Source organism: Nestor notabilis, unplaced genomic scaffold (assembly GCF_000696875.1).
Source record: "Nestor notabilis isolate BGI_N333 unplaced genomic scaffold, ASM69687v1 scaffold10786, whole genome shotgun sequence".
Taxonomy (NCBI): Eukaryota; Metazoa; Chordata; class Aves; order Psittaciformes; family Psittacidae; genus Nestor; species Nestor notabilis.
In genome coordinates, this window is record NW_009934266.1 from 23,563 (window position 1) to 47,749 (window position 24,187).

Genomic DNA, 24,187 nt, shown 5'->3' on the forward strand with positions numbered 1-24,187 from the left:
ACAAGATCTCATTTCTGCAGAGGTCATTGTCGTGATTATACAGTTAGGAAATTAAATTACAGTTCCCACTGCAGCTGGAACTCCAGTATGATTATTACATGTGTGTGTGTGAGACTATTCATGGATGAATTTATGTGACCGATCCTGCAGCCGTTTACAGTAAGAGGGGGTGGAAAAAACCCCTCGGGGAAATGCAGAGCTCTGCGATAGTGTTTCTGTGGGACTCTGCCTTTGAGTTATACGTGTGTGCACGTCATATAACATTACACTAACCTAAGCTCTGGCATTGAGCGATACATCTCGCAGCCAAACCAAGCCATTTTAAGCTGTGTCAGTGCCGGGTTCATACCGGCTTCCTCCTCCTCCGTTTTTCTCCTGGTTATAAATATACTTCAGGAGTTAAAACACTCACTGTGAGAATAAACCCTGCAGCATTGGTGTGGTGAGTTTTGTGGCATCGTAGGCAGGGGGTGGCACCGTGGGAGCGAGGGCTTGTTTGGGGAGCTGGCAAGGGGTTAAGGCATGTTTGCCTTGTGCAGATAGCTGAGCGGTTGGATGCCTCCCTGTGCAGGCAGCAAATGCATTGGCTGAGGTTGAGGGCGGTTCTCCTGCCGCAGTTGTTTTCTGTCCTGGACTTCCTTGGATCGGGAGCCTCCTAATTGCCTTGTCAAAATAACAGCTTGTGTAGTTCAGGAGAAGGGACCTGGTGGGGCAAGGCGAGTTTGCTCCCTGGTGCTGGCTCGGTCGGGATATGGCTGGTGGCCCGGGCTGGCCAAGAGGACCCGCGGTGGCCAGGGCTACCTTTGCTGACCCACGTTCACATGGATGGGGCTTGTGATTGCGCTTTAATTCATGACAAATCGGTCCTGAAACCATGTGGGAACATGTCTGTACAGAGACATAGGCAGCATCTTGATGTTCATGCATATAGTTTCGATTTTCTTCTTAATGAACTGTGTACCTCTTAGCATACCCAGAGCACTACCTGTTCGAACACTGAATTCAGCTCACCCAGGACATCACTATTTGAACCCATCCTGTGGCACAGGATGCCAAAAGAACAGCAAAACTTACCCTGGGTGATTTGTATTTCTTTTTTTTTTCTCTTTTTCTGGCAATTCACTGTTACTGTTTTCTTCACAGAAAGCAAGAAACGAAACCTGACACAAATGTTTTTATTCATACTTCAGTGTGCACACAAAGTGTTTATTAACTGAACAGCCGAGTGCTTAATTGACTTGCCTGTGAAATGCGGATCTCCTGGTTACCTGTGTTGGCTCATGTGTTTACAGTATCAGTGTGTTTTGTCTCCACCTGAAGCACAGGGAAGTGGTGAAACGATGGGAGCGATCCACAGAGGTAGAAATTCCCTTGCACTGACTCTGCTGCCTTTTGTTCCCCCCAGCTGGGCCTCAGCACCATGAAGAAATGTCAGTTTGAATCTATAATCAGAAGGGTTTGTAAAATGCATTGTTTCCTAAGTCTCTGGAGCCACTCTTGCGAGCTAGTTAAATATTTATTCACCCCTGGAACAACAGGTTTGAACCTCTGTTTTTCCCCCAGCCAGGGCACATCAGTTAAGCATTCTGCTGTGAGTCATCTTTGGGACAGGGATTTTGGAAGTCCCATTCTTAAAGATCTGATGAAAGAGGTTTTGTGGCCGTGATGAACAGCTTTGTGCTGGTGCTGAAACACTTTTTCCTCCAGCAGCTTCTATGCTACAGTGTGGTGGCTTCTGCCCCCACCCCAAAATAGCTGTTCCCTTGCTTCTAATGCGGATTTATGATGTTGCATTTTGACTTTCTCCTCTTCCATGAGGAATGCAGAGAGTTGAGTTTTACTCCTATGGCCAAGGTGGAGGCACCGCATTGCCTCAAAGTTTCACAGCATTAACCAGAGGCTGGGGCTGTGCAGATGCTGTGTCTGAGCACACCATGTGCATCCTCGGTGTGTACCTGACCATGCCACAGCTCCCAAAAGTGCCATCTCATTGTGAAGAGGTGAATCTGCATGAGCGGATGACAGTTACTGGAGTCTGCAGACTTCAGTGATGATGGGGTCATGAGGTGCGCTTGGTCGGCACAAACCTGTTCAATGTTTTCCTGCAGTGAAAGCATAATGTGGCAGAAAACACATCCCAAAACTCCCATCCGGCCCATCCAGAGTCACATAACTTGGATGCTGTAGTAATAGTTACAAGAAGCAGTGGTGAAGATGCACTGGAGAGGTTTCCACATGACTTTCAGGTGCTCTCTAGCATGCATGCTTTGCTAATGTCAAGACAACATCTATTGGGGAGCGTGTGTAATGGGGTTTTGCACAAAATGATGATTGACAATTTCTGGTCTCGAGTGCTTAAGGGAAGAAAAGAGATTGCCTTGGCTGCTTTGTGCTCTTCAGGGCTGTCTTTTAGGCATCAAAAGCTTGTAGAACAGGAAAGAGAAACGTTAAGAACGGTTTAAAAATAGTTTAATTGTAACTTCTAAAAACCTTCAGAGTTGAGAACTTCAACAGTTTCTGCCCTGTGAATATTTGCAGCCGAGTTCAAAATGTGTAAATAAGCACAGGGCTTTGAAGATTAGTTTCCATAACAAATTCAAAGAAGTAATAGTGTGGCATAATGTGAAATAGAATCATAGAATGGTTTGAGTTAGAAGGGACCTTAAGATCATCTAGTTCCAACCCCCTGCCGTGGGCAGGGATGAGACCATGTCATGCATGTGACATGTCCCCTAGTTCCTAGGGGACTAGTGAGTGTAGAAGTCATCCCTGTGAGACATCAGTATGTGAGTGCTCGCTGAGCACACATGGGGAGGTGTGTGAGGAATAGCCCAGGCTTTTTCCCTGCCATAAACCTTGATATTTGAGACTGGATTTAATAAGTTTGATAGTGCTTTGGACTAAATTCTGGAATGTTCTGTCTGGTGTTTTTCTGTTGGCAGTGTTTCCCATAAACTGCAGCCGTGACATCTGTTGCAGGCTTGTGCTCCATCTGTGAGCTGGTAAAGAATGTATAACCATGCTTTGAAAACAAGCTTCTCCTTTTATATTTCATCTAATCAGGTGCTTCCATTTGGCTGTTGCGTTTCCATCAGTTGGTATTCGTGAGAGGCTCACAGAATCAGACCTATTGCTAGAAAAAGGCAAAAGGTTGGTCAGCATTAAAGAAAATGAGTTTGAAATACACTCCTGTGCTGCTTGTTCGTGGATGAACCTTGAGAGATGCACACAGAAAATACCTGCAGTGAATGAGTAATGTGGAAGCAGGAGGATACCTGAGATTAAATTGACCTTGTGGTAGAATTTCAACCTTACCCATGTTGTCTTTCCTTCAAGGATTTATCAGGCTGGAACAAAGCAGAGGTTGCTCATCTTTACTGTCCCACATACTGCAGCTACTGCTGCTTATCCCAAGAATGGCATTAACCACTTTAACACACTTAATTCTGCAGTCCTTTACCGTGGTGGAAGGGGATTTTGAGACAGATGGTGCTAGTTCAGTGTGGAGTTATTTGGTCTGGCCAGCACTCGTCACAGGAGGACTTACCTCTGTCTTCCTTCACTGAGGGCTCTTGAGCAGGACATCAGAAGCTGTTCAGATGTGCCCTCAGACAAAACCCTCCTGTGTGGTGAGAAGAATGTGATGTCTTGATCTGCGTCTTGGCCATTCATAGCTGTAGCCCAGAGGCTGTATGAAGCCACATGAATAAATCCAGGCCTGTGTCCCCCATCCTTCATCTAAAGTTCTTCCTCCTGCTGTTTAAACGGCTGCATCAAAGTGGTGCTTGGCTTTGGTGCTTGCTCTTGGGGTGGTGATCTCAGCTTTATTATATCTGTCCTGATTTGAAGTCCTGTGGCATGTTCTGGATTAAGCGGTTGCATTTATTTGGTTCAGCCTCATTTGAACCCTTAAGGCTGAGTGTGAAGGTGCTGAGTAGTGGAGGAGCAGGACTTCCCTTCAGAGCTGCTCTGGGTTTGCTCAGCCTCCCCTCCGGCTCCTTGCTCAGCGTTAGTCATGGTGTTTGCTCTGAGCTATGCTGCCTCTTGGTTTCCATTTCAAAGCCCAAACCACTCTTTAAAAGTATTGTGAGGCACTATGTAATGGGTAATTACAACGTAAACCATCAAAACCTCAAGTAGTAACACGCATGGGTGCCATTCTTTTTGGGCTTGATGGGAGAGTCACCCAAGAGCTGATGGCAGCAGGTTTCCTCTGGGGAAACCGGTGACAGGTTGATGGACAGACAGGAAGCAAAGCCTGATAGAGCTGCAGAAGTAATGTTGGACATGCATTATTTGCAGCACTGTTGTGGGAAACTTAGTTTCTTAATCTAAGAAACTAGAACCTTCTGTCTAAAACTGGCTATCCCAGTCTGGGAAGTTCTCCTTGTAGAGGCTCATTGCTTCTGGGCTTCAAATAGAATGTCGGAGTCACCAAAGCTCTCCTGGGAGCCTTGTAGGACCGGACTCAGAGAAGAGGAAAACTCAGTTTTCTCTTCGAAGATGAACACTAACGAATTGTGAGGGTGAATGAAAACACCTCCAAAATGTTCTTACAATGTGGAACTTACCCTGGGAAGTGGGGACGAGGCAGCTGTCTGTACTCACGGATGCCTCTTTGCAAAGCGAGTTGCGAGGCCAAGCAGGATGCAGTGTCATTGCTGGTAAGTCTTCATGGTCATCCCTCGGTTGTCCTGCAGCGTTCATTTCGTTTTCTCTTTTCACAGTTTGCCCACCTGCCTGCAAGTCCCAGGGCTGCACCTCGGATGGGCAGTGCTGCCACAGCGAGTGCCTTGGGGACTGCACCGAGCCCAACGACCCCGAGAAGTGCGTGGCTTGCCGCAACTTCTACCTGGAAGGTAGATGTGTGGACACCTGCCCAGCCGGGCACTACCGCTTTGAGGGGTGGCGGTGTGTGACCTTCAGCTTCTGCCAGGAGCTGCACAACAAGTGCAAGAACGCCCGGGAGTCGGGCTGCCACGTTATCCACAACAACGAGTGTGTTCACGAGTGCCCGTCAGGCTACATCATGAATTCCAGCAAGTAAGTACGAGTGTCGGCAGGTAAAGAAACCAGGCGGTCGTCTGTGTGCTGTGCTTCCCTCTCTCTTGGGTAGAGGGCTTGTGTTCTCTGTCAAAAGGTCTGGCCCTGAAGAGTCTGTGATGATTACCTGGTTTACTTTAATATGATTTGCAAACTAATACCTTGCTAATTGAAGCCATTAAAAGCAGACAGGTCTGCCTACCGTGTGCCGGTAGTTGAGTCTTTCCTTGGCGTCCCTTGTTTCCTCTCAAGGGTGGAAAAAGGGAGAAAGGGAGATGGAGAGACAGGGCAAGCAAGAGGAGCAGCCTCAAGCTGGAAGGGTCTTTCTGTGATCGAGTGGGAGGAGGGAAATGGGCAAGAGAGAGGCTTTAGTAGCCCTGCTTCCCTTCCCCTCCAAAGCTGACCTCAGACCAGAGAGCCTTGCTGTTAAGCAGAACAGGGAGAAGTCATGTCTAATGAAAGGAGCATAGCATGTTTTGAGTGGATCATTCTCAGAATATCTATCTCTCATCCCTGTAATTACTTTCACTGAGAAGGTTCAAGCTGTGCCAGACGTAAATGGACAATGTAACAAACAAGTGTAGCACAAATCAAAGCAGGGAACAGCCATTCTGCCTATTCCCAGGGTTTTCGACAAAGGAATTAAATAATTTATGTGGCTGAGCTGTTTATCACTGAAAACCTTTTTGTTTGTCCCACAATAACTTTATATATTGTGATGAGTCAGATTTCCTATGAATATTGGTGGCTTTGTGCTCGCATGTATTTGCTCCTGCCATAACAATTTCAGGGAACTCACTCTAACAGGACTTTTTATTCTGGTTCCTGTTTTGCTTTTCAAAAGAATGATTTAGCAGCCCACAAAGTAGATCTGCTGCTTGTGTAACAGCACCCATCGCCTCCCTCCTATGTTTGTTCCAGGCCCCTGTCAGTAGGACCTCACAACACTGCTCCATGCTTTTCCTGGAGCATCTATTTCTCTGAACTAGTTGGGAACACATTCTTGTGGTGTTATGACCAGGGCAAGCAATCATCTTGCTGCTATTTAAGAAGTAATTTCCCCAGAGCACAAAGCACATGGTTGCTTGCCTTTTTTTCAAGTAACTTTATGTACAGTCCTTACTCAGAGGATTCCCAGATGAATGGGCAGCTCCACTCATCAATTGTATGTTTGGTTCATGATCATCTTGGGATGGACACTGGGCCTGGGTTTCTTGATTTTGAAAGCCCTGGTGTGTATAACACTGAGCAGCATCGTGGTGGATGTTCTATTCAAAGTGATCAAAATTATCCTGGTTTCTGTTGCATAGGAAGGGACAAAGTGATAATGCTTGAAACGTGGAAGTGATATTTTAAGGCATTACCAGCTCTTTCTTGGCGTTCCTCAGAGCTGGATGCTGCTCGCTGCAGGTGAATCCCCCGGCAGCTTGTCAGGACACTGTTGCTTTGAATTGATTACTCTGCTTTTGCGAATCGCTGGGGATGCCCCAGAGGATGTTCTGCATCACATCTGCATCCCCGGCTCTCTTGTTTTGCAGCTTGCACTGCACCCCCTGCGCAGGGCCCTGCCCAAAGGTTTGTGACTATGGGAAGGAGAAGACGATCGATTCGGTGACGTCGGCCCAGGAGCTCCGCGGCTGCACAGTTGTCAATGGAAGCTTAGTAATAAACATCCGTGGAGGAAGTAAGTGCTGCAGGAGTAAGGGCTTAGTCAGGGCTGGATGTTGGAGCAGTGAAAATGACACTATCCGTGAACTCGGACATTTCTGGCTTGCTTTGACCGCTTTGAATTTTAACATGAATTGGAAAAATACCCACAAAGCAAAAGCTTTTGTGATGTTCATTTGGGGGCTTTTGCTAACTCGTTTTTGTAGGGTCTTCTGAAATAACAGTTCTGTTTAATACGTTTGGGCTTTGCATCAGTGTTTCTGTGACAGCAGACAACTAAACACAGTGTTTTCCTCTCCATAGATAACATAGCAGCTGAGCTAGAGGCGAATCTTGGCTTGATAGAAGAAATCTCAGGTTACCTGAAAATTCGCCGGTCGTACGCCTTGGTTTCTCTTTCTTTTTTCCGTAAACTACATCTGATTAGAGGAGAAACACTAGAAGCTGGGTGAGTTCGTTCAAAAGATACTTCATTTTAATGCTTTCAGGTATAAGGAGTGTCAGGACTGTCGGGGTGGTTTGTACTGGTAAACAATTCCAAGTTATTTTTAAGCCTTCCTCCACCCGTGGCTCATGGCCTACCACGCAGGGTAGTTTGCCTTCATTTACCTTTGATGTCTGGATTAGTGCATGAGGAAAATAGAGTTTTCAGTGGATCCCCTCCCAATCCACATTTTCATTCTCTGCTTTCAGGAATTACTCATTTTACGCCTTGGATAACCAGAATCTTCGCCAACTCTGGGACTGGAGTAAACACAACCTCACTATTGCACGAGGCAAACTCTTCTTCCATTATAATCCCAAACTGTGTTTGTCAGAAATCCACAAGATGGAGGAGATCTCTGGGACTAAGGGGCGTCAGGAAAGGAATGACATAGCCTTGAAGACGAATGGGGATCAAGCTTCATGTAAGGAAGCCTCAGAATGTGGCGAGACTTGCATCATTTTCCTTTCCCTCTGTCTTGCTAACCTCATACTCCTCTTTCAGCCTAGCCTAGGATGTTTTTCCAGGGACTGTCCTTGTCCCTCTGGTAAAGTGCCAGACTTGCACTTGCCACGTGCACTGCAGCAGCACTGTCAATATGCTATGAGTAAAAGTACTTGGGGGTTCTGCATCTGGCCGTGCTCCTACCGTGCCAGCTTTGGTCTTCAGAAGTTTGTTCTTTGTGTGCTCAGCTGTGAGTTTTCCAGGGTTAAGTGTATTGTGGCTTTTTGAAGAGTTTAGCACAACATAACCTCAGTCCAGGCTGGGACTTTGTGTCGCTGCTGAGTACCTCGTTACTAGTCAGAATCTTCATGTCCCATGTCATGAGGCGACAGCATGCACACAGCATAAACAGCAGAGAAACAGGATTTCCACCTATCTCTGGAGCCATGGGAGAGGATTGCTATGACAACAGTCAGAGATGTTTTTCCAGCACTTGTTGTGCTTCTCGGAGGTTTTTAAGCTCACAGCTTTCTTGTGCTGCTGAAGATGTAGTTTTGTGGACATTTATTTTGGCAGCAATAAGTGCAGCCCTTCTGCACCCCCAGCCCTGCTGGTTGTTCCCAGTCTGTGCCACACACAATCCCCTTTCCTTGTTTGTGCCGGTTCCTCTGCGTTTGGTGCCAGCACTGCTCAAACAACCCCTTCCCCAGTTCTGCCCTTGTTATGCTGATACAGTCATTTGTGAACAGCCTTAAAAGGTGAAGGTGTTTCAGGTGAATTGGTTTCCTGGTATGGTTTGCCACGTATCAGCACATGCATCCATGCCAGGACAGTGGAGAGAAGGGAACGTAATGACTTCCTACCCAAAAACTGGCAGTGCCAGTGTAAAACCATACATAGAGCCATACCCTCAGGGATATCGCAGCTCCAGCCTGGGCAGAGTGGAGGAGCTGCCTGTACAGGTCATCTCCTCCCACGAGACTAAAAACTCTTCCTACATTTGGGGTTGAGCTTGGATTTGGGGTGCAAACCCAGCTGTGTTGTGTGATTGTGTGCAGCTCCTGGGTTGTTTTGGCTGGTCGTTTCATTTGAAGGCAGCTGGGGGAGATGGTTGCACTTCGCTTTGGCAGCTTTAACTCCACTCTTGCTGAGCTGTTGTCTGTGCCATCCCCCACCTCAAACCACAGCTTGCTGCTGTGTTTGGCTTTTTGTTTGCTTTTGCTTTTCAAGTTGAGCTTTCACATGGGCAGCATCCTGTTTACCAAAAAAAAGCACCCTTGTTTGTTCTGGATGTGGTGCCAGTGAAGTGAACATTCATCCTCCCTTGTGCAGCTACTGCAGGGACAACTAATCCAATCAGAGCTACACAGTTTGTCCTTCTCGGGCTGCTTGGACACACCATATCCTGATGGGTCCCTTGAGCCTCAAAACTCTGCCTCCTACAACTGTTTGTTGCTCTTCCCTCCAGCATGCAAAGGGACCACGCTGTTCCAGGCAAGGCTGGGAGTTCATACACTTCCTTTGTGCAGCCTCTGCCTTCTGTGCAACCCTTATTGCTGGGTTCAGCTGTAGATCACCACGCATTTTAGATATGTTTAGATTTCCCATTTACTGGCATTTAGTTCAACTCGACTATAGGGTCATTTCCATAAAATCATAGAAAACTTTAAGCTGGCAGGAACCTTAGGAGGTCATCAGTTCAAACCCTTGGATAAAGGCAGGAACAGCATTAAAATAAGACCAGGTTCTGACCAGCAGCTCTCCTTAATGCCACCATTCTTATATTTATAAGAAAATACACTCCCGAGAGAATCAGAACTAGAAACCTTTGTATTTTTTTTAGCATTAACAAAACTCTTGTTTCTTCTCTTTTGGTTCAGGTGAAAATGAGTTGCTGAAATTCTCTTCCATCAGAACCTCTCATGACAAGATCCTGTTGAAGTGGGAGCCGTATTGGCCTCCAGACTTCCGCGATCTCCTGGGATTTATGCTTTTTTACAAAGAAGCGTAAGTGACCCACCATTAAGTTACAAAATACTCACAGCAGTTTCTGATCTTACCCTTATATTAAAGTGTTCATTAAAATCCCTGACTTACTCAGTTGTGTGCAGCCAAAATTCCTCATGCAAGAACAATCCAGCTATTAGTTCTTCCAACTCTTCTAGACACACGTACTCTAACCATGTAGTTTATCATCTCCCCACTGTCTCCATGGGATGTTGAGGTTTTTATTCCCTTTGAGGTGGGATTTCTTTTAGAATTAAGCTTACCAAACTGATTTTCATAAGGCTGAAAATAATTAGCCTGGATTTAGCTCTTGGGATCATCTGTGGAATGGGGATGCTGTTAGGAGACTGGGTTGCGAAGCTCCCTGTGCTTCATTTTCAGAATACATCCAATGAGTTGGTTATATTTTCTCCAAAGGGTGATTATAATTTTCAGTGATGTCTTTAGAAATGTTTTCAAAAGCTTAAATAAGGGTTTTTGTTAATTTCAGGCTTTTCTTTTCTTTTTTTTTTCCTAAAGTCCATACCAAAATGTGACAGAGTTTGATGGCCAGGATGCTTGTGGATCAAACAGCTGGACGGTTGTGGATGTTGACCCACCCCCACGGTCAAATGAGCCCAAAGCCCAGGCCCAGCCAGGTTGGCTCCTGAGGGGTTTAAAGCCATGGACACAATATGCTGTGTTTGTTAAAACCCTGGTCACCTTCTCAGATGAACGAAGAACTTATGGTGCAAAGAGTGAAATCATCTACGTGCAGACCAACGCTACTGGTCAGTATCATGAAATTAATGTTGCCTTGGAAATGAAAAAGAGACATAGACCTAAATAGTCTCCTGCCTGGTACTCATGATAGTCCCATATCCAGGAAACTTTCCACTGCCATTGCTGCTCTACTGTGGTAGGAAGATACTCCTAAACAAATGCCTGCTTCCCTGCATGGGAGATGATGCCAACGTTCACTTCTTCTGTCAGGCTGATGGGCCATGTGTAAGAGCTTGTGTGCATGCTGGTGCCTCCTCCTGCAGGACTGTTGGGTGTCAATGGACCTGCTGTGGAGAAGAGTGTTTATTCTGGTAGAAATGGAAACTTGCCTGTGTTTGTCCCTTGTTCTGTCAAGCTCTTGCAGAGCTGTGGAAGTGACCTCTGTCTCTTTTCCCACCCTCACAGTTCCATCAGTGCCATTAGATCCAATATCTGTTTCCAACTCTTCATCCCAAATCATTCTGAAGTGGAAGCCACCCTCAGAGCCCAATGGAAACATCACACACTACCTGGTGTTCTGGCAGCAGCAGGCAGAAGATAGTGAGCTTTATGAACTTGATTACTGCTTAAAAGGTGAGTGTGTGTTTCTCTCTGAGAGAGAGTGGCCAAGTTAAGTTTTGAAGGCATCCTATGCCTGTTGGGGAGTTATTTCAGAACAGAGTTTCACTAAGGCCTCCCAGGATCTCACCTGCTGCCCTGTGTTACCTAAACTGAGATGAACTGGGGTAGAACTTTGCCTACAGCAGCACCTGAGTTCCATTTCAGAAACAGCACAGTCTAGAATCAAAGGCCTGACATAAAAATAGAGAAACTGCTCAGCCCTGGCTGGGAAAGCTCAGGATGCCCAAATGTGCTGTGAATCTTGTGCACACTAGTTTGGGATCCTTGTAGGATCAAACATCTGTTTCTGCCTTGTCAAGCATGAGTGCTACTAAACTTGTTTTGTCCACAGGGTTAAAACTGCCCTCAAGGACGTGGTCTCCTCCTTTTGAATCTGAAGATCCTCAGAAGTATAATCAAAGTGAAAATGAGGATGTCAGTGGAGAATGTTGCTCCTGTCCTAAAACAGACTCCCAAATACAAAAGGAGCTGGAAGAGTCTGCTTTCCGCAAGACATTTGAGAACTACCTTCACAATGAGGTTTTTGTCCCCAGGTACGAATATCAAACAATATAGAATAAATAGAATCAACCTGGTGGTTAAGGAAATGTAATTGAATATTAAACAAGAATTGGGCTGGGCATGGCCATATTGCAATTCTCTGGGCTTCCATGAGCCTGTTTAGTCCAGCTGAACCACAGGTATCGGAGACTGGTGAGAGCTGAGCACCTACAACTGATGTTATTACACATTTGGAAGATCCTGGTCTTATTTCCCATCTCTGACTTCTCCTCAGCTCGAGAATGAAGTGAGAATCTTTAACAAAAAGCTGTATGCCTGCAGCTCATTGAAAGCTGGATGGTGCCAAGAATAGCCAGGTTTTTTTTCTGCCTTAAAATTCCGTGGTATAGCTTTTCATCCAGTGGAAAAGAAAGGAAGAGAAACAGGGAAGTTTGCTGAGCCACAGCCTTGTCCTTCAGCGCGGTATTTGCGGTCTTCCTTGCACTTAGGCTGGGAAATACCTTCAATACCATGAGGAATGCAGCTGCTGTGGGTGGTGAATGTCCTGTTTTGAATGGCACAGTGTCACATTAAGTGGTGTTGAATGTCTTCACACTTCATGTGCAACTTGCAGAGGAAGCGCTGGGAGTCAGGTTAGAGTCTGTAATGATTTCCCCTCTTCACTGTCATGCATTTTGGGCTCTTAATTTATTCTCCTCTTACTGCTCTTAGCCCATAAACATTTATTTGCAGCCACCTGACTAAAGCTGCACTGAACATTTATTATGGAGTGTGTATTAGTGTCTTCTCTGTGAGTCTGGTTTGGTGCAGTTGTCACATGGAAACTTGTGCAGAGTGACTGCTGTTGTTGTTTCATTTGTTTAGTGTTGATCAGGACAAGTTTCAGTGTGCAAAATGATGCCAGGACATGTCATATTCAAAAGCAGAGGAGAACCAAGACATGTACAAAAGCCAAACTCCTTTTGATGTAGGCAAACAATTCTGACTATCTGATTATTATTTATTTGATTTGTTTTTTTTCTCCCAATCGTGTTGTGCAGCAAGCCCAGGATGCTTCTCAGGCCAGTTTCTGGGGTATGTATTTTAGGAAGAAACCAATCACCAGGATGTGCCACCTTGTCAGCCAGCTAAGGAAGAAATCCCCACTTCCCTAGGCGAACTGATCCTTTTAATACAAGCCCCTTTTGCTGTTCTAAGTCAGCAGTAAAGATACATGAGTCCCACTTGTCTTTTCTGACAGGCTCCAGCCTGTCACAGCATAAAGTTGGAATTAGGTTTCCTGTGAATACCATGCCCATTGCCTGCTCCCAGGGAAGCCTGGCTAGAGCCTGGCAACTGAGCATGAAATGTGTTTTACTTCAGGTGCTTTTACGTGGCTCCTGATGGTTTATTGACCTCTCTTGAGGTACTGCGTGGACTCCCCTTGAGATAAGAAACCTTCTGCAAGTCACCAGGAGGAATGTCACAGATGAGGCCAGCAGGGAATATGAGATGGCAGGGAGCAGGACAGAGCAGTTGAGAAGTCACTTACCCGATGTCTTGTCTCCTTGTTTTCCATGTGCTATTTTCCTCCTCCTGTGCTGTTCCCAGCTATCTGATCCCTGTGCAGTATCCAGTCTGTGTGAGGATCTGCCACACTGTGCCTTAGTCCACACCTGACCTCTCCTGACTTGTTGAGAACCCCTCTGGAAACCACAGAAGCTGTTCCTTCCCCTGTGTACGTGGTTCATTAACTACTCCAGGAGATACTGTCACAAGTCTTAGGGGTTAATTTGCACTGGCACAGGCAAGGCAAACTAGAGGTTTCTAAATGCTTCTTGCCATACCCTCCTCCACAGAGCCAGCAGGTATTTCTACACCACATGCTTTGTCACTTCCCTTTGTAGCTAAACAAAGTGGCCATCAGAAGCTGATGCTTTGTTTCTTCTTTCCTTTGTTACTTGCACTTCCATTGGAACAAGTTTTGCACGGATGGGAGCAAACAGGCGATTGTCCACTGGAACAGGTTGCCAAGGGAGGTTGTGGAGTCTCCATCCTTGGAGGTATTCAGATCCTGACCAGAGGAGGTCCTGAGTAACCTGCTCTAGCTGCCCCTGGTTTGAGAGGGTCAGATTAGACCTCTCTCGAGGTACCTTCAACCCTCAATCACTCTGTGGAAAGCATGGAAAGATTTCAATAGGGCAAGTCCTGAGAGGCAGAGGGGAACTAAGTGGCTGCTGTTCAGGATGTAACTTCAGGTGTGCTCTCCACCGTCATTGCTGCAGAAAAAGCAGTCTTTCTCCTCTCTCTGTCTTCATCCTCTCTCTGTGGCACACACACTCATGCTGTTACAAATATTAGTGGGTTACAGGATCAACAAGATCTGGTAAATAACTCACAGTAAAAGTCACTTTTTGTTTGCCCCTGGGTTTCCCAGTTCAATCCAATTAATGATACAGACCAGCAGAAGGGGAGGACAGGCCAACTGCTCCTGGGCTCCTTTCAGGTGTGTGGAAAAACTTGGCTTAAGGCATTTTTAATGTCCCCCAGCACAGCCCATATTGCATGTGATGAGTTCTTACTTCCATCCTGATCATCTCTGACAGCGGGAGGAGAAGGAACCTGAATCTGACGTTTCGCGGGGTCATTGGAGCTACTGAAATGGCCATAATGAAAATTGCACTGGAACAACAATGGGAAAACATCAGATGTTTGAAAATACAGGGCATTTGGCAAGAAGATTGCTGCAAATGCAGGATAATAAATATGGGAAGATTGGGGAGTACAGCTTCGAAAGTTTTTCTTGCTTTCTGTTATTGAGAAGGAAGAAGTTTTTCTTGCATTTTACTCTGTGCTGCCTCCGTGCTCAAATTACTGTTTTACTTGTGAAAAACAAGATTCTCTTGAACAGGAGGAACAGTTGAATGCCCAGTTTGTAAACAGAGGCCTGTAGCTTTGCTCTGACACCCAAACAAGGTTCTGGTTGACCACAAAGAATCCTTCCAGAGGAGGAGGGTGGCATGAGCCAGCCCCGGGGCTCTGAACTCTGCCCCATTGTTAGGGGACACTGTTCAGAACAGTGCACAAGCTGAGATGAACAGCAGCTCCAAAATGAGTTAATTAGTGATTAGAGAAAGAGAAAACTACAAACCGGCACGTGCTGTGCTGAACCTGCCTTTGGCATCCTGCTTTTTCATCAGGCGGGTGAACGCACTTACGTTGTTGGGTCCAACCTGCTGTTTAGTTGGAGGAAATCTTCAAGTCTGCTTTCCAGCTGGTTGTGTTTGCTGTTGGAGGAGGGAATGGAGCTGGGGGCTGCAGACAGAGCAGTTCCCTGCTGGAGTTGGCCAATCATTTGCCTGGCTCTCGGGGGGGGCAGCAGTGGAAAGTTCAGTTCAGCAGCAAAGATTTGCTTCAGCAGCTTGTTACAGTTTTAGAGACTAGAGATGCCTCAAGTGTGGGTTCAGTTCAGGTCACTCTTTGTACCCTTTAATAGCTGCACACACAAAAAAGATCATCATCACCTTAAAATACATGGTCCAGTTTTCAAATGGCATTGATTCCATTTGTGTAACACAACACTGCTACTGATCCAGCACGGTGGTGACTTCCCGGCCTGGAATTCCTCCTGGTGAATGTGTGGCAGGACATAAAGTGTTAGAACGAGGAGTTTTGGTCTGGTGCTTGTTCTGTTTGGTTGGTTTTTCCCCAAGAAAATGAAATCTGTGAATAGTTCTTAATTCTGTTGGATTTATTGTGTTTATTTACTGACAAAATCTGACATTGAAGTTAGCTCTTCACTCGGGAACAGGGGAATTGACAGGATCATGCTGCCAGCTCTGGTTTTACAACTGCGGAAAACTGCTGTGCAATGATTTGAGAGGCAGTGTTTGGTTAAACAAAACCACACCACTAACACCTAATCTGAACCTGTGAGTTTTAAATGTGCCTGTTGAAAGGAACGTGATAGATTTGGTCCCTCAGGAAAAGGTTAAAATTATCCATCTATCTAGATTCAGCCTTAGGGTTCAGAGTGGCAGATGTATTCCAATGAGCTGTGAAACTGGTCTTACACTTTATAAAGGCAAGTTTGTGACACTTGGAGCATGTGGCACATCTGAGGTCGTTGGAGCTGGAGGCTCTGGCATGGCCTTACTTAGAGCTAGAATGTGCAGGAGATGAACTCCAAAGCATCACAACACTGTGCAGGGCATCAGTGAGGCAACCTGGTGAAGTTGTGCTCAGCTGAGAGGCTCTAGAACTTGAATTGTCAAGAAGATAGTTCAGACTTGGATGTATTCTTGGGGGGCTTCTATCCTGTACGAAGTTGTGCAGGGAGAATGCTGCATCTCTGTGTTGCATTGCAAATAGAAGACTTGGATTTGAGTTCTCAGTGGCACTCTGGGCTGTCTCGTGTTAACTCCTCCTTTTCAGATGAATGTGTTGACTATAACAAGTGCTGTAACCTGTGTTACTCAACAGGCCATCGAGGAAACGGAGAGACCTTGGCTCTGTGGCGAACGCCACCGTGGTGATTCCCACCCTTGCGTCCTCTCCCAACAATTCTGCAGCGCACTCTGAGAACACAGAGGAGCAGAAACCTTTTGAAAAGGTGAAGTCTAAAGAGTCTTTGGTGATCTCAGGCCTGCGGCACTTCACCGGGTACCGCATTGAGCTGCACGCCTGCAACCACGACGCGCAGGAATCGCGATGCAGCGTCGCGGCGTACGTCAGTGCCAGGACCATGCCAGAAGGTAATTATCATCCTGAGCTTTGCTTTGGGGTAGTGGCTGATCTCAAAATGCTGCTTTTCCTATGGGAGCCAGCTGCAGTACAGAAACATCGTGATCACATTGCTTTCCTGAGACTCCACTTGGAGTACTGTGTGCAGTTCTGGATTTCCCAATGTAAGAAGGACACGGAGCTGTTGGAGTGAGTCCAGAGGGGGCCACAAGGATGAGCAAGGGCTGGAGCACCTCCCGTATGGAGACAGACTGAGAACACTGGGGCTGTTCAGCCTATAGAGGAGAAGCTGTGTGGAGAGCTCCGAGCAGCTTCCAGTGTCTGAAGGGGGCTACAAGGATGCTGGAGAGGGACCTTTGTTAGGGGCTGGAGTGACAGGACAAGGGGTGATGGGTTCAAACTGAAACGAGAGATTCATGTTAGATCTAAGGCTGAAGTTCTTCCCTGGGAGGGTGCTGAGGCGCTGGCACAGGGTGCCCAGAGAAGCTGTGGCTGGCCCCTCCCCGGCAGGGTTCCAGGCCGGACACAGGGGCTTGGAGCAACCTGCTTTAGCGGAAGGTGTCTCTACCCATGGCAGGGGGTTGGAACTGGATGATCTGAAGGTCTTTTCCAACCCAAACCAGGCTGGGATTCTATGAAGTATTGGCAGTTTTGAATTTTGCCAAAGACATGAAATGACTGTTGTTATCATGAACTTGGTTCTAGCTAAGGCTGATGACATCGTTGGTCCAGTGACACATGAACTGGTTGAAAAAAACACCGTGCATCTGAAGTGGCAAGAACCAAAGGAGCCAAATGGTCTTATTGTACTGTATGAAGTGAATTATGGACGTCTTGGGGAGACAGAGGTGAGAGTTCTGCTTGGTCCTCAGCACAGCACGTTTGGAGAAGTAGATCCACCTGGGAGTCCAGGACTGTTCAGCCTTTAATAGCCCCCATGCTGATGGTGTTCCGTTCTCTCTGGCTTCTTTGTGCATGAACCAATGTGACATAAAACTTCATTAATGAATTTACATCATCTGGAAGTCTGTGTGAGGCAACACGGAGAAGTAAGGAACTGGGGTGCCTGTTTGCCAAAAAAGCTTATCCAATTTGGCAACTTTCTGCGTGGAGCTTTTCCTTAGGAATTTTATTTCACAGAAGGACAGAAACCATGCGGCTAAATTGCAGTTGCTCAGGGAAATGAAGAAAGCCTTGAGCAGCCAAAGCTGTGGTGGGCAACCCTGAATGCCAGCAGCCTGTGGGCAGCAGGGCTTTGCCAGCACAGGTCAGGTTTCAGGGCTGAGCTCTGGCCAGCAAATGGCACATGCTCCCTGTAATGTGAACTACTAAACTGTAAAATGCAAATCCAGGACAAACCACTCTATTGGAACAGCCCTGAGGAGGTGAAAGCTCTATTTGTGTGCGCTCACCAGACAGGGAGGCGAGGTAGGGATCTCTGGGTGCTGTTGCAGGGCTGTGGGTCACTGCAGAGGTAGCGTTTGCAGCCTTCCTCTTCCCTCCTCCTCAGGAAGCTCACTACTGCGTGTCCCGTAAGCATTTTGCCAGCGAGCAGGGCTGTAAGCTCCGAGGATTGCAGCCTGGAAACTACAGTGTCCGTATCCGAGCAACATCCCTGGCTGGAAATGGCTCGTGGACAGAACCCACCTATTTTTATGTGGCCGATTACTGTGAGTTCATTTGATTTTCAGTATTTAATTCCTGATAGAAACCTGGGTTATTTTGGGAGGATGGGGGTTTAGCAAGCAGCGCACTGAGAACCAGGGGGGTCATAAACTACTGGCTGTACATCTACTTCCAAGAAACTGAGATTACTCACAAATATGTGACTTTGCTTTATGAGGTCTCATTCTGAGCAGCCGTGTGTTCTGTATCTAAAATAGCCTCTAGTTTTGTGTTTGTTCCAGTTTATATGAGGGAGGGGTTGTACTGAGGAAGAGGCTTGGATTTTGGACCTGTACAATAACTCCATCTCTCTCTTTCTCTCTTAGTGAATGCTCAGCCTAATATTGCTGTTATAATTGTTCCGATTATTTTTGCCATAATTATTGCTGGAATTATTGGAGCTGCTTATGTGCTCGTGAAAAAGAGGTGAGTGCAATTTTATCTTATTTTCACCAGAACAAGCAAAACTTATCCCCAAAGCTTTTGTTTATTTTTGGGGAGTAAGCCTGTTTATTTTCTCATTTAGATAATGGCTGCAACACATTAATTTCATTGAGCAGAACGTTTTGTGCCTTTGGAAATTGGGACAGTCTGTATTTGCTGCATGCTTTGGGAATTAATCAGACTGCCTCCTAACGTGTCAAAGGCTGCAAATGTGCTGAAGAGTTTGTGTCTCTTCCAGGCAAACCGAAGGACCAACTGGACCACTCTACGCATCCTCTAACCCTGAATATCTGAGCGCCAGTGATGGTGAGAACAGTGAGGGCTTTCTGCAGTGACCTGCTGCTTGTGTGGCCATTAGCCAGCACAGCAGGATGGGATTGGCATTGTCTTCATGAGGTTTTCTAGTCTTACACACATAGTATCCTGTGGCAGTGCTAAACGAGGCTGCTACAGAAAGGTCTTTCAAAAGGTAGTTGCTCAAGTCAGACACGTTTCCCTCTGCTCAACAGTCTATGTCCCCGATGAATGGGAGGTTCCACGAGACAAAATCACCCTCCTTCGAGAGCTGGGACAGGGCTCCTTTGGGATGGTGTATGAAGGAATCGCCAAGGACATAGTGAAGGGGGAGCCGGAGACTCGAGTAGCTGTGAAAACCGTGAACGAATCAGCCAGCCTCCGCGAGCGCATCGAGTTCTTAAACGAAGCTTCTGTGATGAAAGGCTTCAGCTGCCATCATGTGGTAAGCACCACGGGGTGCCTCGGGTGATCAGCAGGTCCCAGCACTAATAGTGCTTCAGTGCTTTCAAAGCCTGATGTTCAGCTGGGAAAAGCAGCTGGTCTGTGGAAGCAGCCGATTTAAAAGAGCTTCCCAGGTCATGTTCCGTAAAACACATCTGCCTGCATCATTTCACTTCTCTTTCAAAACTTCTCAGCATGACAAGGCTTTGTAGTGCTGTTCTGAGCTCTTTTTCAGAGGCTTTGCCTTTCCTACAACCCCACCTTGTATGTTTGGACACAACCTTGAGGGAATTCCTCACTTCTTTTCCAGGTTCGCCTCCTCGGAGTAGTCTCCAAAGGGCAACCTACTCTGGTGGTCATGGAGTTAATGGCACATGGAGATTTGAAAAGTTACCTTCGCTCTTTAAGACCTGATGCTGAGGTAAAGACAGGGAGAGACGGGAGCCTGTGGTGCAACAGAGTGACTTGGTTTGAGGTTTACTGCTTCTTTCTTTATTGTAGAATAACCCTGGTCGTCCACCACCCATGCTGAGAGAAATGATCCAGATGGCTGCAGAGATCGCTGATGGCATGGCCTATCTGAATGCCAAGAAATTTGTTCACAGGGATCTTGCAGCTCGTAACTGTATGGTTGCAGAAGACTTCACTGTAAAAATTGGAGGTACGTAGCATGTGACCAGAACACAATTCTGTGGCTCAGATTTTTGTGAAGCCCAAGACCCGTGTGGTGGCGAGCACAGACGGTGGTCACTGCCTACCTCTGGAAACACAGAAAGAGTTGTATGGACTTTAGTAAGAACATAGAATCATAGAGTAGTTAGGGTTGGAAAGGACCTTAAGATCATCTAGTTCCAGCCCCCCTGCCATGAGCAGGGACACCAAACACTAAATAAACTATGTCGCCCAAGGCTCTGTCCAACCTGGCCTTGAACACCTCCAGGGTTGGAGCATTCACAACTTCCTTGGGCAACCTATTCCAGTGCCTCAGCACCCTCACTGTGAAGAACTTCTTCCTTAGATCTAACCTAAACTTCCCCTGTTTAAGTTTAAAGCCATTACCCCTTGTCCTACCACTAGAGTCCCTCCCCAGCATCCTTGTAGGCCCCCTTCCTCTCCTTTAGAGCCAGAGCAGCTTCTCTCACCTTCTGTATTCTCCAGCCTCTATCCAAAAAGTTTATTGCCTGTCCAGCCTAAGCTGCCAAGGGTTATCTCACTGTTCTTTGCTTTCGTGAGAATGATGACAAAGAAGGTGCTCGGTACAACAAACCAAGTGTTCATAATCCTGTCATTAGGTCAGGTGCCTTTAAAAGTCACTTATCTTCACAAGAACCAATTTTCAACCTAAACCCTTTTGAAATAAGTAAATTTAACATTTAAAAATAAACCACATCCCCACAGGGAGGTGGTTTCTCAGACCTCTTTGAACTAACGGCCAAGGTAGTGGGATTTCAGGGCAGGGAGACCTCTGTTTTACTTAAAGAGGATGGCTAAAAATAATGTTTAGAGTAGAAGCTGTCACTAGAAGTTTTAACTCTGGAGAGAGTTATGTGTCATGGCTCTGGAGAGAAGAAATGCAGGGAAAGGAAAACATTTTGGATGTTAGTCACGAGATGAGAGATGGCTGCAGGCTGGGCTGTGGGGGGCTTGCTGGGTGTATGAAAATAGCCTGGCATGAGAGAAGGGCAACATCCATCTAGAGATGCTGCACAGTAGAAGAGAGACATTTAACACATCCCATTTGCTCTTCTCAGACTTTGGCATGACCAGAGATATCTATGAGACGGATTATTACCGCAAAGGAGGCAAGGGACTGCTGCCTGTGCGGTGGATGGCACCGGAATCACTGAAGGATGGTGTTTTCACTGCTTATTCCGATGTGTGGTAAGTTGTCCTCTGCAATCTCACATGGATTCCAGCTCCAGAGCTCACAGTTCAACACACACAGTTTAAACTATGAGTTGCTGGCTTCTTCAGAGTACAGGCAAACCAAAAACATTGTTTGGAAACCCTCTTCTTAAAGATACAGTCGTGTTCTTTTACATGTTCTCCAAAAGAAGTTATCACTTGTAGACCTCCAGGATGCTTTATTCTCACCAGGAGCCTTCTCTCTTCCTTAGGTCATTTGGTGTTGTCCTTTGGGAGATAAGCAGTTTGGCAGAGCAGCCGTACCAGGGACTCTCCAACGAGCAGGTGCTAAAGTTTGTCATGGATGGAGGATACCTGGATCAGCCGGACAACTGCCCGGAGAGGCTGTAAGTACTAAAGGAGGGGACAGTCACCCAAGCTGCACTCTTTAGCTAAAGTGTGGCCCATGTGTCACCTCTTATCCCCTTGTCTGTTGCTGAGGAGCAAAACAGACTTCAGTGAGCAGAAATTGGACCAGTGTCATCCTTAGTGAGCCAGGAATTACAGACCTGAACCAGCCTATTTCACTAGAAGGGAAATTAAACCAACTTGGACCTTACATCGTGAGAACAGATTCAAGAGCAGGAAGTACGAAGCACAGGAAAAGCTTAAAACACAAATAAGCACCCTATCAGTTGCTCAAACAAAATGTTCTTCCTCCACTCTGGACTAGGCGGTGGCAGTTTATGTCATGTGGCTACTGAGGCTGCGAGGGAGCAGCTTGGTCATCCAAGGCCTGCTGAGGTTTTCTGTAGTTCATCTCTTTATACCACATAAATAGGCTTGAGAATTACAACCTCTTTTTACTGCTCATTTTCTTGGCTCATGAGGAGGGAGAGGCAGGAGAGCACTGTGCTAGCCAAGAGCTGGTTATCATAGAGTCATGGAATGGTTTGGGTTGGAAAGGACCTTCAGATCATCTGGTTCCAAACCCCTGCCATGGGCAGGGACACCTTCCACTAGAGCAGGTTGCTCCAAGCTCCTGTGTCCAACCTGGCCTTGAACACTGCCAGGGATGGAGCAGTCACAACATCCTTTAGCAGCATGTTCCAGTGCCTCACAAATTTCACAGTACAGAATTTCTTCCTTATATCCAACCTAAATCTCCCCTCTTCAAGTTTGAACCCTTTGCCCCTTGTACCTCACGTCCAAGGCCTGTTCATTTCTGCTGCAGACTCATTGCCCCACGGAGAGCACAAGGCCAGGCTGCCTGCAGGGTTAGGGAGAACAGGGCACGGGTGAAGACAGTAAAAAACACCTCCCAGAGATTACAAGCTGAAGCCAGACGTTCTCCTGCACCAGGGTTAAGGGTTATTACGCTTACCCAGGTGCTCCCTAAACTGCTTCTGGCAGAGGAATTAAAACAATCCCATTCCTCAGTGTTTAACCTGAGCGAGGATGTTTGACAGGGGTTTAAGGAGACACTGCTGAAGCAGCATGCAGCAGAGAGGGAAGGAGCCCTGGCTGGAACAGGGAATGCTGATAGTGACGTGCAGCTTCTGGTAACCTCAAAAATAAACATGTTTTGTGAATATCCTTATGACAAACCCTCCTGTCCTGGACATTTGTCTCTCCTGGGCAGTAACAAACTCCACTTTGAAACTTTATTTGTACTTGTAAGTTCTTTCTCCACGGTGTCCGATAACATATGACCTCTTGCTGCAGCCATTCCTTTGGGTGGGATGTTGATAGGAGCTCTGTCCTCTGCACGGTCTCCTGTTCTCCTTGAAGTTTTGTTATCTTTCAGGCAGAGTTAGAATTAAAATGGGATGAATTAAAAAGTTGTGACCTGGCTCTAAGCGTGTGTGTGCACAGAGAGCATGTGAACTGCAGCCCCGTTTCCTTCGGGAGCCAGCTCAGAACAATTGAAGGAATTGGAAGGAATTTTTGATCTAGACAGAAATAGAGAAAAAGGAGCCTCAGGAACAATAGGCAAACACAGAGATCCCCCTAAAGGGGCTACAAGAAACCTGGAGAGGGCCTTTGGAAAAGGCCTGTAGGGACAGGACAAGGGGAATGGCTTTAACCTGCCAGAGGGGAGATTGAGATGAGCTCTTGGGCAGAAGCTCTTCCCTATGAGGGTGCTGAGGCGCTGGCACAGGGGGCCCATGGAAGCTGTGGCTGCCCCATCCCTGGCAGTGTTCAAGGCCAGGTTGGACACAGGGGCTTGGAGCAACCTGCTCTAGTGGAAGGTGTCCCTGCCTGTGGCAGGGGTTGGAGCTGGAGGAGCTTTAAGCTCCCATTCCATGATTCGATGATAAACAACTCGGAGTGTTGAAGGAGTAGCATGGGGGGTGAGTGGTCTGATGTGGACACTGGTCTTGGTCTGCACCAGCCCTGCCTACGTTAAATTGTTTCTTCCTGCCCCTGACCCTGTGTTTGTCCCAATGTAGGCACAGCCTGATGCAGATGTGTTGGCAGTACAACCCCAAAATGCGCCCCACCTTCATCGAGATCATTGAGATGCTGAAGGAGGACTTGCACCCCAGCTTCCACGAGGTCTCATTCTTCTACAGCGAGGAGAACAAACCTCTGGAAACGGAGGAGTATGAGATGGACTTTGAGAACATGGAGAGCATTCCCCTCGATCCCTCCTCGTACTCGCAGAGGGACAAGGTCCTGGGCCGGGACAATGGGCCCTCCATGGCCCTCAAGGGGAACTATGAAGAGCACATACCTTACACTCACATGAACGGTGGCAAGAAAAACGGGCGGATTCTCTCCATGCCCAGGTCAAGCCCTTCCTAACGCTTCCCATTTGGCCCACGGGTTGTGTCTGCTTTTTCCCCCTCCACAGATCTCAGGACTCTTGTTATTGCTGCCACAGTGTATGACACACATCTATGAACTCGTCAGATTTTTAATCATCTTATGATTAATACTTTATTGTTTTTTATTTTTGCCACGTTGACTGGCTGTCAGTGGACTTATCTGTGAACATAAATGGAAGAGGTTTCCATGGCTGCTGTCCCTCTGTAACCATGGTTTCAAAACAGGAAGCCACCGTGTACGTTCAACTGAAGGAGGAGCCTCCACGATTGCCAACAAGAGACGTGAAACATGCTGGTATCTGAGCTACAGCGTGGAACAAAACTGCAGGACAAGAGCATTTCCAGTCGAATTCCAGGCTTTCAGGCATTCTCTTCACTACAGCTGAAGGATTCAACACATCAGACGGACGCG

The 24,187-nt window shown here is 46.8% G+C and overlaps 1 protein-coding gene across 1 annotated transcript in view; it reads left to right on the top strand.

Annotated features, from left to right (window-relative positions):
- INSR (insulin receptor) overlaps positions 1–24,126 on the top strand; it is a 40,252-nt gene extending 16,126 nt beyond the window's left edge. The window contains exons 2-21 of the mRNA XM_010017251.1: positions 4,728–5,043; positions 5,577–5,579; positions 6,582–6,727; positions 7,015–7,159; positions 7,405–7,619; positions 9,520–9,646; positions 10,166–10,416; positions 10,814–10,981; positions 11,361–11,562; positions 15,992–16,263; positions 16,958–17,100; positions 17,763–17,922; positions 18,244–18,343; positions 18,600–18,667; positions 18,871–19,100; positions 19,410–19,520; positions 19,601–19,760; positions 20,851–20,980; positions 21,217–21,351; positions 23,398–24,126. Of these exons, the coding sequence (XP_010015553.1) occupies positions 4,728–5,043; positions 5,577–5,579; positions 6,582–6,727; positions 7,015–7,159; positions 7,405–7,619; positions 9,520–9,646; positions 10,166–10,416; positions 10,814–10,981; positions 11,361–11,562; positions 15,992–16,263; positions 16,958–17,100; positions 17,763–17,922; positions 18,244–18,343; positions 18,600–18,667; positions 18,871–19,100; positions 19,410–19,520; positions 19,601–19,760; positions 20,851–20,980; positions 21,217–21,351; positions 23,398–23,752 (3,437 nt within the window). The 3' untranslated portion in view covers positions 23,753–24,126. The remainder of the gene's footprint in view (positions 1–4,727; positions 5,044–5,576; positions 5,580–6,581; positions 6,728–7,014; positions 7,160–7,404; positions 7,620–9,519; positions 9,647–10,165; positions 10,417–10,813; positions 10,982–11,360; positions 11,563–15,991; positions 16,264–16,957; positions 17,101–17,762; positions 17,923–18,243; positions 18,344–18,599; positions 18,668–18,870; positions 19,101–19,409; positions 19,521–19,600; positions 19,761–20,850; positions 20,981–21,216; positions 21,352–23,397) is intronic.
- Positions 24,127–24,187: the final 61 nt, after the last annotated feature.